The sequence below is a fragment of the Uranotaenia lowii genome, chromosome 3 (genome assembly GCF_029784155.1).
Source record: "Uranotaenia lowii strain MFRU-FL chromosome 3, ASM2978415v1, whole genome shotgun sequence".
Lineage (NCBI taxonomy): Eukaryota > Metazoa > Arthropoda > Insecta > Diptera > Culicidae > Uranotaenia > Uranotaenia lowii.
The window spans coordinates 200919257-200934795 of NC_073693.1; the positions used below are offsets into that span (position 1 = coordinate 200919257).

Genomic DNA, 15539 nt, shown 5'->3' on the forward strand with positions numbered 1-15539 from the left:
TACAAGGAATTCTAGACTTATTGCAAAATAAGAATTCAGATTCTGAATCACAGTAAAGATTCTCTTTGGCGATTTTTTCCACCCTCAATTTTCCACCATTGAAGTATGAATTATAAACTAAAAATGATTAACCTACATTATGAAATTAAAAAACAAAAATTTAAATTTCAGATCTGATTTTATTTAATCCTGTTTGAAATGTTTCACATCAAACATTCATATTATGGATGACCATGAAAAAAATTCAAGTACTGCCAAACAGAAATCGAATATAAAATATTCGTAATAAAAGTTTAAATTTTAAAAAAATTTCTCAACAATAAATCGAAAAAAATGATCACGTGTTATCACTCACGTGCGTTCCCTATGAGTTTTTAGAGCCAAAAAGAAACAAAAATGTATTTATAAAATCTGTTTCAATATGAAGGAATTGGTTTTGGCGATAGAGATTCAAATTCATCTCCAGAACCCAAAATCTGCATTCAAAACTATAACGCAAGGAAACAAATCCCATATTTTCCGAAGTGCAAAGAACTTGAAAACTGATTTTGACATATTTAGGAGCACAAAATGCAAATTTGTATTTTTAATCAGCTCTTGATTCCGGTATAAATTTTGAAAATGCAAGGTTCATTGAAAAAAATTTTGCACTTTTTAGCAAAAGTGTAAAATATCAAAAAGATTTAGAAAAAAAGATTTTAACTTAATGATTAATTTTAATGAAGACTGTGAGTAATTTACCATGAGAAAAAATAATAGATGTAAGTATCTGTTCCCATTTTGTAAAATTAGATAATTATCTAGACGAAATATGTATTATTTTTTTCGGTTATGTGTTACTTTTTGGCATTCTTCCCTCTAATCTGTATTGTTGAATGAATAATGGATAATGAAAAGATTTTAAATATTTTTTGTTGTTCATGTAGGTCTACTGCTATGTTTTAAAATTAATGAATGCCAGAGAATAAGAAGGGAGAAAAAAAAATCTGACAAAAAAATCGAGTTTGAGACGAAAAAATCTTCCAAATTCAGTTTGCATGCGCTTAATTTTTCCCTTGTCAATTAAAACTATCCCCTTATCATTCCACTATTTTTTCGGCAACAAGGCAATCTATCATGCTAAACAGTCAGAAGATCTTTTTGTGCTTTCAGCTTATCTACACAATAATATTGAAATTTTAAATTAAAATTTAGCTTAAGGTTTGATATTCTGAATTCGAAAGCTTGGCCATTTCAATTGCAAATAATTGAGACTCTTCACTAAAAAAAAAGTATAACATTCGGAATAAACCCTTCGTTTCATCATTTTTTTTATAGCAGAAAATTATTATCAAATGAAGAATTATGTGAAGGTATGTTACAGTACCTACATGAACAATTAAAAAGATTAATCACTTTTTTTTATAATGTGTTTTCATAATCGGTTTATTCTACTAAATTTGTATTGAAAGTGTTTATTTTATATATTGTGTTTCCAAATTTGAAAATAATAATACTAAATTTCCGAATCACGATTCAGTAAAATACCTCAATTAAGAATTTAATGCCCGTTAGTCATGCTTGTTAATTAGTTTTTCGGCCTTATTGGCGAAAAATAAAATACTTCCGAAAAATTATAAAATATGAAAGCGCCAATATTTAGAAGCTCAGGAAAATAAATGAAGATGGCTTGAATGTTTTTTTCTACATTTTCATCTCTCAACAACGTGTGTATTATTTTCATTGTAAAATTACATTCATAACGAGAAAATCTTTACAGAGCTCTTGAAGTGACAATTTTCAAACACCAGATATACTTACAAATTAAAAAAAAATAGCAACATATTTTCGCGGTGGATATTATAGATTCGCTGGTTGTTAAATAAAAGGATGTGTAAGTTGTGTAGACGAATATTGAAATGAGTAAATTGATAAAGTTATCATTATTCATCTCTTGTTTCATACTTTTTTAAATACATGTCGTTCAGTGAAATTCATGAGGGAAAAAGGAGCATTGCGCCGCTTAGACTGTAGACTCATTTGCAACCATAACTCCCCCCCCCCCCCCCCCCAAGAGCCAGCGCTAGGACCGCGCCTGCTTCAAGATGCATAGGTACTAACTACATAGTTGATAAAGCATCCCGATGTTTGGGCTTTATATTCCGCGTGACGAAGGATTTTAAAGACGTGTACTGCCTGAAAAGCCTCTACTGCAGCTTAGTTCGCTCCATTCTGGAGTACGCGTCGGCTGTTTGGAGCCCCTTCTATCAGAATGGCGCTGATCGGATCGAAGCTTTGCAACGACGCACTACGGGGTTTGAGGCGGCAAAAAGTCGAAAATTAACTTCATCGTAATGATTTTTGTCATATACCAGTTTGTAGCTTTATATTTAACTAAGATATCCTCAATTTTTCAGATCATTATCATAAGCACTTATCGTTTCACAGACATCAGACTTAGAAAATTTTGAAAAATATACTTTTGATCCAATAATATTCAAATATTTTTTCTCCTTTAAATGAAATGCTACATCAGTTCCCAAAACATCGTCAGGAAGCTTATTTTTTCAGCTTCATTTCGAAATATTTTTCATTTTTACACGGTTAACAAAAATGTGTAAAAAATGAGTAATTTTATGATTTACTCAAAAGGTATAAACATTTTGGTCTCTAAGAAAAAAGCCTTACGTTTCCCAAAACTTTTTTTGACTTTAAAACATACCTAAGAGTCTAATAATTGGAATGCAAGAAAAAATAGTTGCATATATTTGCATCCTTCAAAGTTATAATAAAAACAAAAAATGAGTAATTTTGAACCATTTTGGAAAAATAGTATGTTTTATGTTAAACATCATTAAGCAAACATTGTTCATAACGTGCAGAAAGATGATTGTAATTGATTGTGACCTAAAGCTATGATAGAATTTTGATATCTGTAGAAATAACTGAGATTTTTTAAAAACTACTTATTTCCCAAAAAATATAAAATTTTTATACTGCATTTTTTTGCGTGTACTCTTTAATTCTTCATACAGAACTAAAAATCTTGAACTAAAATACCCTGAGTGGTTTTGCATTAATTTCTCACATATTTTTTGTGAACACAGAACTTAAAAATATGCACGCGTTTCCGAAATAAGTTTATTTAAACAATTATTGTTTCAAAACTACACTATGCATTTTACGAGTTAATGTTCCAATTTTATTGTCCTTTCTGAGCACACATGTAAAACCAAAGCCGAAAATAGTTTATATTGGGTTTCGAATGTAAACAACTCATTTCATCTTCAAAAAAGTTCATAAATAGTAAAATTATACTTTTTGCCGCCTCATTGTATGGGGCTGTCCCATAGTGCGACGGTTTATGCGATATGCTCTACGCCATTTGAACTGGTCTGACCCGTTCCACCTTCCAAGCTACGAGAACCGCTGCAACCTCGTTATCCTAGACACGCTACAAGCCCGCCGAGCAGCTACACGGGCCTTACTTATCTCCGATATCCTGGAGAATTGACTGTCCTTCGCTTTTGGAATCAGTTAATCTAAGTGTTCGACCTCAAGGACTACGAAACCGGAATCTACTGCTCTACACTCCTCTTCGTCAGAACAACTACGGCGCTAATAGTGCACTGATCGGCGTTATCAGGACGTCCAACCGATTTTCTGAACACTTTGAATTCGATGCATCGAGAGATTTTCTCAGAAGAAAATTTTTAATAACGTTAAGAACAGTATAGTTTGTGTAGTGTTTTTATATTTAATTTTAATAGACTTGTTTTATATACTTTTAATCATTGGGATCAACATGTGATCCGTTGAATTGTTACCAAATAAATAAATAAACAGCGATTCTATTTAGTTAAAATTTGAAACTTAAAAAAACTTAAAGTTTTTTGCCATAATTAGAACTTAACAAGTCCCAGCTAACATGAAATAGTAATGGAAATGGTAATTCAAATCGTTTATGAAGATATTTTCTTTCAGTCACCATCGTTAAAACGATTCTATTTCTATTTTCCCAAAAACAGCAAGAAAAAGTTAATTCGTAAATAAGTTGCCAAATTGTAGCAATTACGATTATTGGTTTTTAACGATCTAATGTTTTATTGAAGTGAAGTGATTTACGATTAATGGGTGTGTCTTCAATTAACACTCTTCCATTTTTCTTTAGACCTGTTTTAAAAAAAATCAACTAAAGAGCTTTGGCGCAGTCCAACATAACAGAAGAGCTAGCCTTGTGGTAAGGTGTACAGTGCAGACTCGTAGGCCCGGGTTCGAATCTCGGTCGGTGCCTTCTTTTTTATTTCACACAATTACTGGTCATCATTTATTTTTCTAGCTGACCCGGTGTGCTTTGCTACACCTTCCAAAAATGAATTAAATTTGTTAAAATAATTGAAACACTTCAAACAAAATTTCACCATAATCTAGAAGCAAACTTGTTTGAAAGAAAGTTTCAACTGGAGTTTGTTTTTCATGATCTGAAACTTTTACTCTGTTTTAATAAGCTTCAAGGAATTTTTAATGATGTCAAAATGTATGTTTTAATGATTTGGACTTCCAGCCTTTTCCCTCATACAATGCAAGAAGTCCTCACGAACTACTATAAAATCATTTTTAGTATCTAATTGAGGTAACATTTCGCTTTATTTGTCTGAGCAGTTTTGGTATTGTACCAAATTTAATATGAATAAAGACTTGCCTTCTTCTTGCCAACTTAACCCAGAAAAAGGGAGGGTCTCAAATTGGTTAATAAGTTTTCAAGCTAAACAACGCAATTGATATGGAACTCCCAATGTCCCTTTCTTCTCCACATGCAATGCAGAAAGGTCTGTAAAAATCATTGAAATATATCTCGTACTGTCCCATGTTAAAATGCTATTAATATTTTTTTGGCAATATACTAAACTTGTAAACATGACCCATTACAACTTGAAGTGATGCCAAACAGCACTTGTCATGTTATGAAATCTGACGAATTTCTGTACTGAAAATTACTATATTTTTATTTGTTTAAGCAAAAAGTGCACATTAAATTAGTGCTGTAACCCAATGATTTGATAAAAAGAATTGTTTTATAGGAGAATTTTTTTTTGAATTTTGTTATTTGACTGAACCACAGCAATTTTTCTCTTAATTATGCAGGACCATCAGCAGATCAGACATTTCAAGATTTAAACTTACTGACCTTATCAGTTCATTAACAATCTATTGAAGATCAGATTTTCATAAATGGAACGGATTGTAAAAAAAATCTGTTCATGCTTCCACGGTGATATGAATATTTTCCAAAGTTTTTCATGTAAACATCACACAAAACCTTAAAACGATGATTTTTGTGCCGAAAAAATTTACAGTTATCAAAGTTTATTTTGCTTCTATTTTTTTAATTTCAATCTTAATTTTATTTCAGATTCACCGGGGCTAGTGCAAACGGATTTTACCATAGTTAAACTTTTATAAATCTAAGAAAAATATGTAAATCTTTAAATCAATTCAATTTTTGTTTCTTGTTTTTCTGAATCAGTTCTTAACAAATTCTTGTTGAAAGTAAAATATGCAAAAATGTTGACATTTTTCGCGTTTATTTAGGCCAGTGAAAATACAGTGCATTTTCTTAACTTATTCATTCATATATCTGCAGTATTACTAAATGTTTGGTACTACACTTTTAATGAATGTTGTTTTTAGCAAAAGACCTTCATTCACAAAGACATTTGATTAATTTGATATCCACTTCAGATTCAACACACATGATCCCCTTTCTGACCTTTCTCACATCATGTTGAATCATTTTGGAGAGGAAGTTCATTAAAGGTAGATGGTTCATGGCTAAAAGGCTCGTTTTAACTTGTTTCATCATTTAAAATGACAGGAGTTTAAATTGTTTTTAACACTTTCAGGTCATATTAAAATTTATCAATGCTTCCACTGGATTATCAAAAAAAAACTTTAAAAAAGCGGATCAAAGGATCAAAAATCTCTTCTATGTGTCCAAAATATGTAAAACAGAAACACAATTTTCATATTTATGTACGGACTTGACTTGTGTGCAAACAAAGAGTGCAGTGTTATTCGGTGAATGATAAAAAAATTGAGTTCATTTAGTCAGACTGTTTATTTGGGCCTTACAATTTATAGATGAAGAAATAATTTACATATTTTTTGTAAATGTTGATCGTTTGCACTTGCTCTAGTGTACTTTCTCAACTGTAAATTATTCTGGTGAATTCATATCCTCATTTTTTGTTATGAAAAACTGTTTTTTTTATTGATAACTTTCACTTATGCTTGCAAAAAATCGAAACGTTGTCTGAATTCGGCCTCTAAATACATTATTTCTCTATTTTGAAGGACAGGCTCTGATTCAGTTCAGTGTTTGTTCATTTTCATCGGATTTTGTAGTTGTTCTGAAAATTTATAAGGCGCTTGATACAGCATTACATGTTCAAAAATTGTTTTCGTTCTATTTCTGTAGAAAACATCTTATTCTTTTTTTTGTTTTCGAAATGAATCAAAACTAACCTTCTAAGCATATTAGATTTTTAAAATGTATATAAATCTTCACACTTTTTTTCAAACGCCCACAATCAGTCATACCAACATTTCATATGCACCAGTTTTAAATTCATATTTTTAAGACAACAATTTATGCTTTAATTAACACGAAATCAAAAAAGTTTCAATTTTTAAAACCGTTTATTTGGTTGTGATTCGATTGGCGAAATATCAATCCGGATCACATCTAGGCGTCATTCATAACCATGTGCTGTACAAATGAGCTAAAAATCAAGAAAAAAATCTCATCTAGGCTTCATAGCGCCACCACGTGCATTGAAAATATGCTTGGTTGAGAAATACGCGCCCAAATGTTCCTACTAATCAGTATGCTATGCCATAGCTACTATCTTCTAACGACGTCTGCTCACGACGCCTCGACCTTGGAGACGTAAAACAAACCGCCCAAAGGAAAGAAAATCTCGAAAAAATGGAAGCCATGACTTGAAATTCATTCAAATTATGACAAATTTAATAATTAAGGATTATTAATGCGACTTTTTGTCATTTTTATTCGATATAAACCGATTCGCATGCCTACAGAATATTCTAAAAATAATTTCATTCGAATCGCTTGAGTCATTTCAGAGGAGTAGTACTACAAACACCGTTACAAGAGAATTTTATATAATAGATATTGCCTGCACTTTTCTATATGCTATTTTGATAAGTTTAATACGGTCATGTGGGTGCAAGTGCAAAAATCGTCAACTTTGACATAGTCTAGATATGGCGCAGCTTTTGTTCTTACTTATTTAATTGGATTAAGACCTAAAGGTACTTGATTTTTCATATAATATTTTAATTTGAGCAGTTTCAATAGAAAAACAATGAAAATTATGGGAAATTCGGAGTTTTACACACTTGTACCCCTTTGATCCTCTAGGGACTCTAGGCCTTATATCTATTTCAGAAGATAAATACAAATATGTCCAGCTGTTATCTTTTATGTGTTGTAGGCATAGATTAGTCTGGATTAGCAGAAATGTCAGGTAAGGCAATCAATCAGATGTAATTTAATTTTGTGACACTGCAAATCCTTTTCTTTGTCTATGATGATAAAAACCTCTGCTCTATTAAAATTATTATTTAAAAAAATGAAAATATGTGCTCAATCTGAAATTTCATAATATTTTTTAGTAACACTGTTATAAATCTTTCTAATTTTGTGGTATTGAGAATGTTTTACATTTATTTATTTATAACCGGTGCCAGTGCCTTAATGATAGTTTCTAGAAAACGCGCTTAAAAGTTGTGAAGGTGCTAGATTTTTCATTTATTCTTCGAATTCGAGCAGTTTTAATTCAATCAAAAAAGGGTTCAAAAATTTAAAAAAAACTTATTTTTGCACCAGATGTACGTTGAAACATGAAGAATCGCCAGGTATACTCAACTCAAAATTGATGATTTTGGCACTTGCATCCCTCTGATCATGAGGGCCTCATATATAAGAAGTTTTCTAATGCATTTCAGGTAAAATTGGACTGTAGCTGTGAACGTTCAGAATTTCGTATATTCAAATTCTCGTTTTTCCCATCATCCTATAATACAATTTTTCCTTTTTTTATTTCCAGATATCCTATCTCACAACGGCAGCTACATGCAAAGAAGGATGCACGACTACGATACCGGAATAGGAAGCTCGACTACGCTGCTGAGTCCTCTAGGATCTCCCCAGCCGAAATGTCGCTCACAGATCAAACAGAGCGGAAACTTTTCGCCAATTTATCAGGTATGTTAAATGTATTTTTGTAGTTTTAGATAGTGAGACTAGATGTTTGAGAAAGGTTACTAGAAATTAACTGCAGAGATGATTGAAAAAGCCATCATAAATCAAGCTTTGCAACAGCGTTTTTTACGAGTTGTGATCTCTAAAATCGTTCTTTACTATCTAACTAAACTTTAAACGAAATAGTGAAGGTTCCATAACAGTTGCTACCCCATTTTGCCTGAATGGTGATAAATCTATCAATTTGCTTGTACGGGTAATTGCCGTTGTCAGCGTATGACCTTAAACTTAATTAACTCCGTGATGGATTCAGTTGCCTTGTCCGTTTGAAAGGTTGCCGCGCGCCAGAGTCGCCGATGAAGAAAATCGAATCTGATCTATAATGCAGGCCCCCTGTCATAAAGTAGTTTGTCTTACATAATGTCTGGCAGCGCATAGACTGGGACTAGACATAACCGCCAGATGCCGTCAGTGAGATTAGTTCCGCTTTTGTGCCAATTTCCGTTAAGGTGGAAGCAAATTTCGAAAAACCGACAAACGCCTGAAATAATTAATGACCGTTGACCACAAAGACCCGTAAAAGTAGGTTTTGTGACCGAAAAATGCCACCGCTTAGCTGCAAGCTATCACCCTTCAAACTCTTCGCCTACAATAAGAAGGTATTCCATAGGGCGATCCAGCTTCAATCCGACTCAACTTAGCTAAGCTTAGCTCAACTCATTACGAACGAGTGCCATAAGTATTATTGGCGGCAAAAAACTAATTGAATCGTGTCTTTTGCTTTCTGTTGCCGATGCAAAACAGACCCAGTCACAATTATTACCGTGTTTGAACATGAAATATTGACGCGTTTAGCCATTAATTGACACTTTTCGTCACGCTTTCATGCAACAACGAGCGTGTTGCATGATTTGGATTGGCACATATCAAAACCCCCCATTCCGGCGCAAGAAGAAAAAGCTCGCCACAGATGATGTTTAACCTTTTGGCATCCCCCATTTTTCGCCCTCCCCCCACCTTCATTTGAAATTGGATGAAAAAGAAGAAAAATCTACATAGATACCTTTGATGTTAATGGCCCGAAGAATACAAATTGCATGGCTTGATGACTATCCGTGGCACTTGATGTACTATTTACTAAGCTTAGTCTACGACTAGTTAGATAGGTGCCTAGATTAAGTTGCCAGCTACTTGACGATGTTGTCAGTGGAACTTTTTACCCTGCGGAGGTGGATAGTTAGTTGGTAATCTATTACCCAATGACTCAACTCAGCTAATCAAACATTGCATAATTGAGCGACGACGCTGCCGGCGTGTAATTAAGCTCGCTTATTTACTCCTATCTTTCAATGAATTGTTGCATTAAATCAATGAATATTGGTTCTGACTGATTGACTGATTTCAACCTGAAGATTTAAAAATATACAAAAATAAGTTAACTTTACAGAAAATCTCTAGATGAGTATTCAGAATTACATTTTGAACTATAAAATTAAAAATATTAGAAAAGCATTTAAAGAAGAACTCAAATTAAAAAAAAAATGAGCATATCAATTCGGAATCAGTTCAAAAATACAAAAATTTGCATTCTGACAAAAAAAACTGGATCTTTTATGTTCAACAATGTAAATATATCTGGTAAAAAATTTTCTTGTGTACAGTTACAAAATATTGTCATTTTTTTCAACCTCCAACAAAATTTGTAATTAATAAGATTCCAGGTATATAACATAAAATCCTGCCGTGGATCAGAGAACGCAGATACATCCGGAACACAGGGACATGAAGAAAAGTGGACCTCAAGTAGAATACGTTTCAAATGAGCAGTACCTATCGTTGGAAGCATGCTAAGAAAAATGCTCCTTGATAAATAAACCATTCTTAGTTAATGTAAAGCAACTTCGTCAATCGCTAGGACTATTCTTCAGTGGCTGAAAACGATTTATTTAAAGACATACACCGTCTTAGCCGATTTAGGCTTTACAGACTGAATAAATGACGTGGACAACTTAAGATTAACATTTAACACCCAGTACCGAGATGGGAATCGAACCCATGTTATCAGTGGACCAGCGATTACCGTTTTACCACGCTAACCACTCGACCACCGAGACGTACACAAAAATCTCAAAGCCTAAAAATAGAAGCATTTTGAAGAGTTGTGGTAGCATAGCATAGCATCGGGTGACTATTTACAAACTACACACATCTTGCATTGGCTGATACATGCGATACTTATAATCAAGAACAACACGAGATGCCTCGTTTTTTTACTGAGCACTCGCTTGATACCGACGTGTATTTCCCATACGAAAGTTTTTTCTCCGAAACTCGTTGATTTTCTACTTTAAAAGTCAGAAATTGGTGCCAAATACGTAGTTAACGGAGTTTCTAAGTGCATATGGTGAAAGACAAGTGAAAAGTTGCGTAATTTTTAATGAAATAAACGTTTTTATTAAATTTGTTTTATCCACGTGCTTCTTCCGTAATTCATTCTCACTGATAATAAACGTGAATCGTGAGTCGTGACTGGGAGATATATTTAGTGTTTCTCATCATTCTGTTGCGAAGAGAACAAAATAAAGCTGAACTGAACAACACCTTCTAGTATGGCGAGCTCAAGCTCTGGGCCCATACGGGACCCACCCGATATTAATAGCAGCACACTTCCATCGTACATGAGGAATAAACAAAATGATGGTGTTACTAGGATTTACCTTCTTCGTATGAAATGTGATGATCAACAGGGAAAACGTCCTTCGTTACCACAGAACCCATTTATTATTGGCAGAACGTTAACAGATGCAATTGGAAAATCTTTTGAAAACCTCGTTGAAGCTGTTAAGGAAGCCAGAGGAGCTCAATACGTTTTGCGCACCTCATCACCATATGTAGCGGAACGTCTCGTGAATATAACCAAATTGATTGACGGAACCCCTGTGGAGGTCATATCACATCCCACACTCAATATAGTCCAAGGTGTAGTCTACGATTATGATACGATCCAAACAAAGGAAGAGGATTTGTTGAGTGAGTTAGAACCACAAGGAGTGTGTGCAGTTCGCCGTATTAAAAAACGCGTCGACAAAGACACCTTCAAGAACACACCAGTATTAGTTTTATCGTTTCGAAGCACGACACTACCGAAATATGTGAAATTTGGTCTACTGCGAGTTAGTGTACGACAGTACTACCCATCTCCGTTGTTATGCCGAAGCTGTGCCTCTTACGGCCACACGAGTAAGCGATGCGACAGCACGGCCGTATGTCTCACGTGCTCAGGGCAGTTGGGAGAAAACCATGTAGTTGATGACGCTCACCCGGGCAACAAAAATCTTCACTGTAAACACTGCAACGGGACGCACTCACCGGTCAGCAACGTCTGTCCGTTCTTCAAAAAAGAAGAAGCAGTGATCCGTTTGAAGGTGGATAAGGGTATCACATTCAAAGAAGCTCGCGCTGAAGTAAATGCTATGTGGAAAAATGAAACATATGCCAGTAAAGTACAAGAACGACTATTGCCATCCAATGAATCAGAAAAGGACAAAATAATCGCTTTACTACGTGAAGAATTGTCATCTCTTCGTAAAGAAATAGCAAATTTGAAGACCAGATCGAAATCAACTTCATCCAACATGCAGCAAAAACGTGAGCTTTTGAAGGATAAGAATATTATTAATGACCGTACATCAAGACTGGATACAAAGAACGCAATTCGTATTGATCACCCAAAACCCAAACCACGTCGCTCAAACACACCAAATCGAAGCATATGTAGAAAGCGACTTATGGACATATCTCCATCAACATCTGATGATGACCCAAAAAAATCGAACCACCGCCCAGATCTTAACCAACAAATTGAAACTGAAAACACCTTTATATCTGAGACCTCAAGTACTTCCACTAGACCTTTCCGAAAACCGGGAACTCCTACTGCAAACAATAACTCACACCATCAACAACCGATCTAGAAATGGCTTCCAAAAATCCTTTCAGCGGTACCACAAATTCAAACCACAACACCCCACCCGGAAACTTTGACGAAATTCACTTATCCCAACCCTTTGACAATTTTAACATTCGAACACAAACCAACTCTTCAAGAAACCCAACAACAATGAATCGAAAATCAGTACACACAGCAGAGACATCATATACTTTATCATCAACGCTACAGCATCAACTAGTTGTACCAAGATCATCATCACCTTCAATCATTTGGCGGCATCCAGCTACTAGGCATTTCTCTGTGCTGGCCCCGCTTGGAAATGTACCAGCAATAGCTGATGATCTTCCGGCGGATGCTTGCACAGGGAGCCTGAACACCACTCAGGCAAGTACCTTCATTAGATTACCTGGAACAACGACTTCCGTAGCCATTCCATCTTTATCAGGCAAACCTCTACCACCTACCGACGTGCGGCGGCATCCAGCAACTAGGCCTTTCCCTGTGTTGACCCCGACTGGAAATGTACCAGCAAATGTATCAGCTGATGATCTTCCGGCGGATGTTGGCACAGGGAGCCTGAACACCACTCAGGCAAGTACCAAAAACAAACCTCCTGAAACAACGACTTCCGTAGCCACTCCATCTTTATCAGGCAAACCTCCTCCACCTACCAACGTGCGGCGACATTCAGAAACAAAGCTGTTCCCTGTGCTGTTCTCGACCCAAAATGCACCAACATATGAAACAGCTGATGATCTTCCGGCAGATGCTGGCACACGGAGCCTGATCACTATTCAGGCAAACAAACCTCTACCATCTACTGACGAGCGGTGGCATCCAGCAACTAGGCCTTTCCCTGTGCTGACCCCGACTGGAAATGTACCAGCATATGTACCAGCTGATGATCTTCCGGCGGATGTTGGCACAGGGAGCCTGAACATCACTCAGGCAAGTATCTTCACTAGATCATCCGAAACAATGACTTCCGTAGCCATTCCATCTTTATTAGACAAACCTCTACCTCCAACCGACGAGCGGCGCCATCCAGCAACTAGGCCTTTCCCTGTGTTGACCCCGACTGGAAATGTACCAGCAAATGTATCAGCTGATGATCTTCCGGCGGATGTTGGCACAGGGAGCCTGATACCCCCTCAGGCAAGTATTTCAAATAATGCACACGTGACATCGCCTTCTGCCTCCACTTCTTATTCTTCAGAAGACTCAGATTCAGATCATGAGTACACATCGATTAACAGTCTCAACACATTTGCTGTTCAATGGAATATCCGTGGTATCAAAACTCATCGTAATGAATTGTTGACCCTGCTTTCTTGCTACCAGCCAATAGTAGTATGCCTTCAAGAAACAAATGCCGGTGAGATAAACATGACTTCTACATACCTGGGACAAGAATATTCTTTATTATTTGGCCCATGCTCGACAAACAACAGACAAGGTGTGGCGATAGCAGTAAAGAATGGAATACCGTTTGAAAGAATTCCAGTACAGTCTAATATCCAATTAGTAGCCATCAGAATATATCTCCCTGTAGAAGTAACAGTCGTCTCTGTATACTTCCCACCATCCGAAACTATCTCAACTGAAGATATGAATGATTTCATTACACAACTTCCGCAACCAATTTTATTGCTAGGAGATCTCAATGCCCATCATCCAGCTTGGGGCAGCTATATGTCAACGAAAAATTGTGTGGCCCATCGTAGAGGAAACAGCATATTAGACATGGTTATGCATCATGATATGATCGTTCTAAACAACGGCTTCCACACAAGAATGGATCCAGCAACCGGAAACACTCAAGCTTTGGATGTTTCCCTTTGCTCAACATCTGTCTCATCGAAATTTTCTTGGAAAGTTTTAGCGGATTCCTTCGACAGTGATCATTTTCCGATTGTGATAACAACCCCACTAGAAAAATCGGAATTGACTAAAAAAGAAGATGGATTTATTCACGAGCAAATTGGGAATTATATGAACATCTTACTGCTCTGTATCTGAACCCAGGTGAAACGATTAGTGTTGAACGATTCACGGATGTCATTATTCAAGCAGCTGAAGCTAGCATTCCAAAAACTTCAGATAAACTAGGAAAAAAGGCAGTACCTTGGTGGAATCCAGAAGTTGCTGATGCTGTAAAATTGCGTCGTAAAAATTTGCGTTCACTTAGAAGACTTGACAAGAATGATCCCCGAAAAACAGAGATGCTTAAGAAATTTCAAGAATCGCGTCTATTTTGCCGTAGAATAATTCGAGATGCGAAACAACACAGTTGGGAAGATTTTGTTCAGTCTATAAACCCTGAAAGTACATCATCAATGATTTGGAATCGTATTAATCGCCTCCGAGGTAAGAGACCATCAAACAACATAATACTGAATCTTTCCACAGGTTTTACTGATAATTGTACTACAGTAGCCAAGCAATGCCTTGGCTGATGAATATGAGCAAAGATCATCTGATGCCAATTATCCAAGAAAATATGTCAACATGAAAAAGAAAGCTGAATCCATCTTTGATAAAACGGATCGACCTCATCTTGAACGACAATATAATATGGATTTTAAAATTGAAGAATTAATGTGGGCATTGAATCGCAAAGGTGGTAAATCTACAGGAAACGATGATGTTGGTTACCCTCTACTGCAAAGGTTGCCATACTCATCCAAAGTGGCTCTTTTAGAATTATTCAACAGAATTTGGGAAAAGGGCGATTTTCCAAAACAATGGAAAGAAGGTACTGTCATTCACATACCAAAACCAGATGGTAGCCGTAGCAAACCCGAGGGGTTTCGACCAATTACTTTACTTAGCTGCATCGGAAAACTGTTTGAAAGATTAGTTAATCGTCGATTTGTTACTGAGCTAGAAAGTAATCAAAAACTAGACATACGACAGCACGCTTTCAGAGCAGGACGTGGTGTTGATACTTATTTAGCTGATTTGGAAAACCTCTTAATCACCAATGATAATGAACATACAGAACTTATATCCTTGGATATATCTAAAGCCTACGATACAACATGTAGACATGCTATTTTACAAACTTTAATAAAGTGGAAAATTCAGGGTAGATTGCTCAATATGCTTCGTAGTTTTCTCACTAATAGAACATTTCGAGTACTTGCAAACGGTGTAACCTCATCACTGCGTACTGCTGAGAACGGAGTACCACAAGGTTCGATTCTTTCGGTTTCCTTGTTTTTGGTGGCCATGCAGCCTATTTTCGAACAGATTCCAATTGGTGTTGACATTTTATTGTATGCTGATGACGTGCTTTTAGTGGTGAAAGGGACAAACACA

The 15539-nt window shown here is 35.8% G+C and overlaps 1 protein-coding gene across 4 annotated transcripts in view; it reads left to right on the forward strand.

Annotated features, from left to right (window-relative positions):
- Positions 1–15539, forward strand: part of LOC129757648 (protein TANC2) — a 392643-nt gene that overhangs the window by 334605 nt on the left and 42499 nt on the right. For all 4 annotated transcript variants that reach the window (XM_055754920.1, XM_055754921.1, XM_055754924.1 and 1 more), the window contains one exon: positions 8112–8269. In XM_055754920.1, the coding sequence (XP_055610895.1) occupies positions 8112–8269 (158 nt within the window). The remainder of the gene's footprint in view (positions 1–8111; positions 8270–15539) is intronic.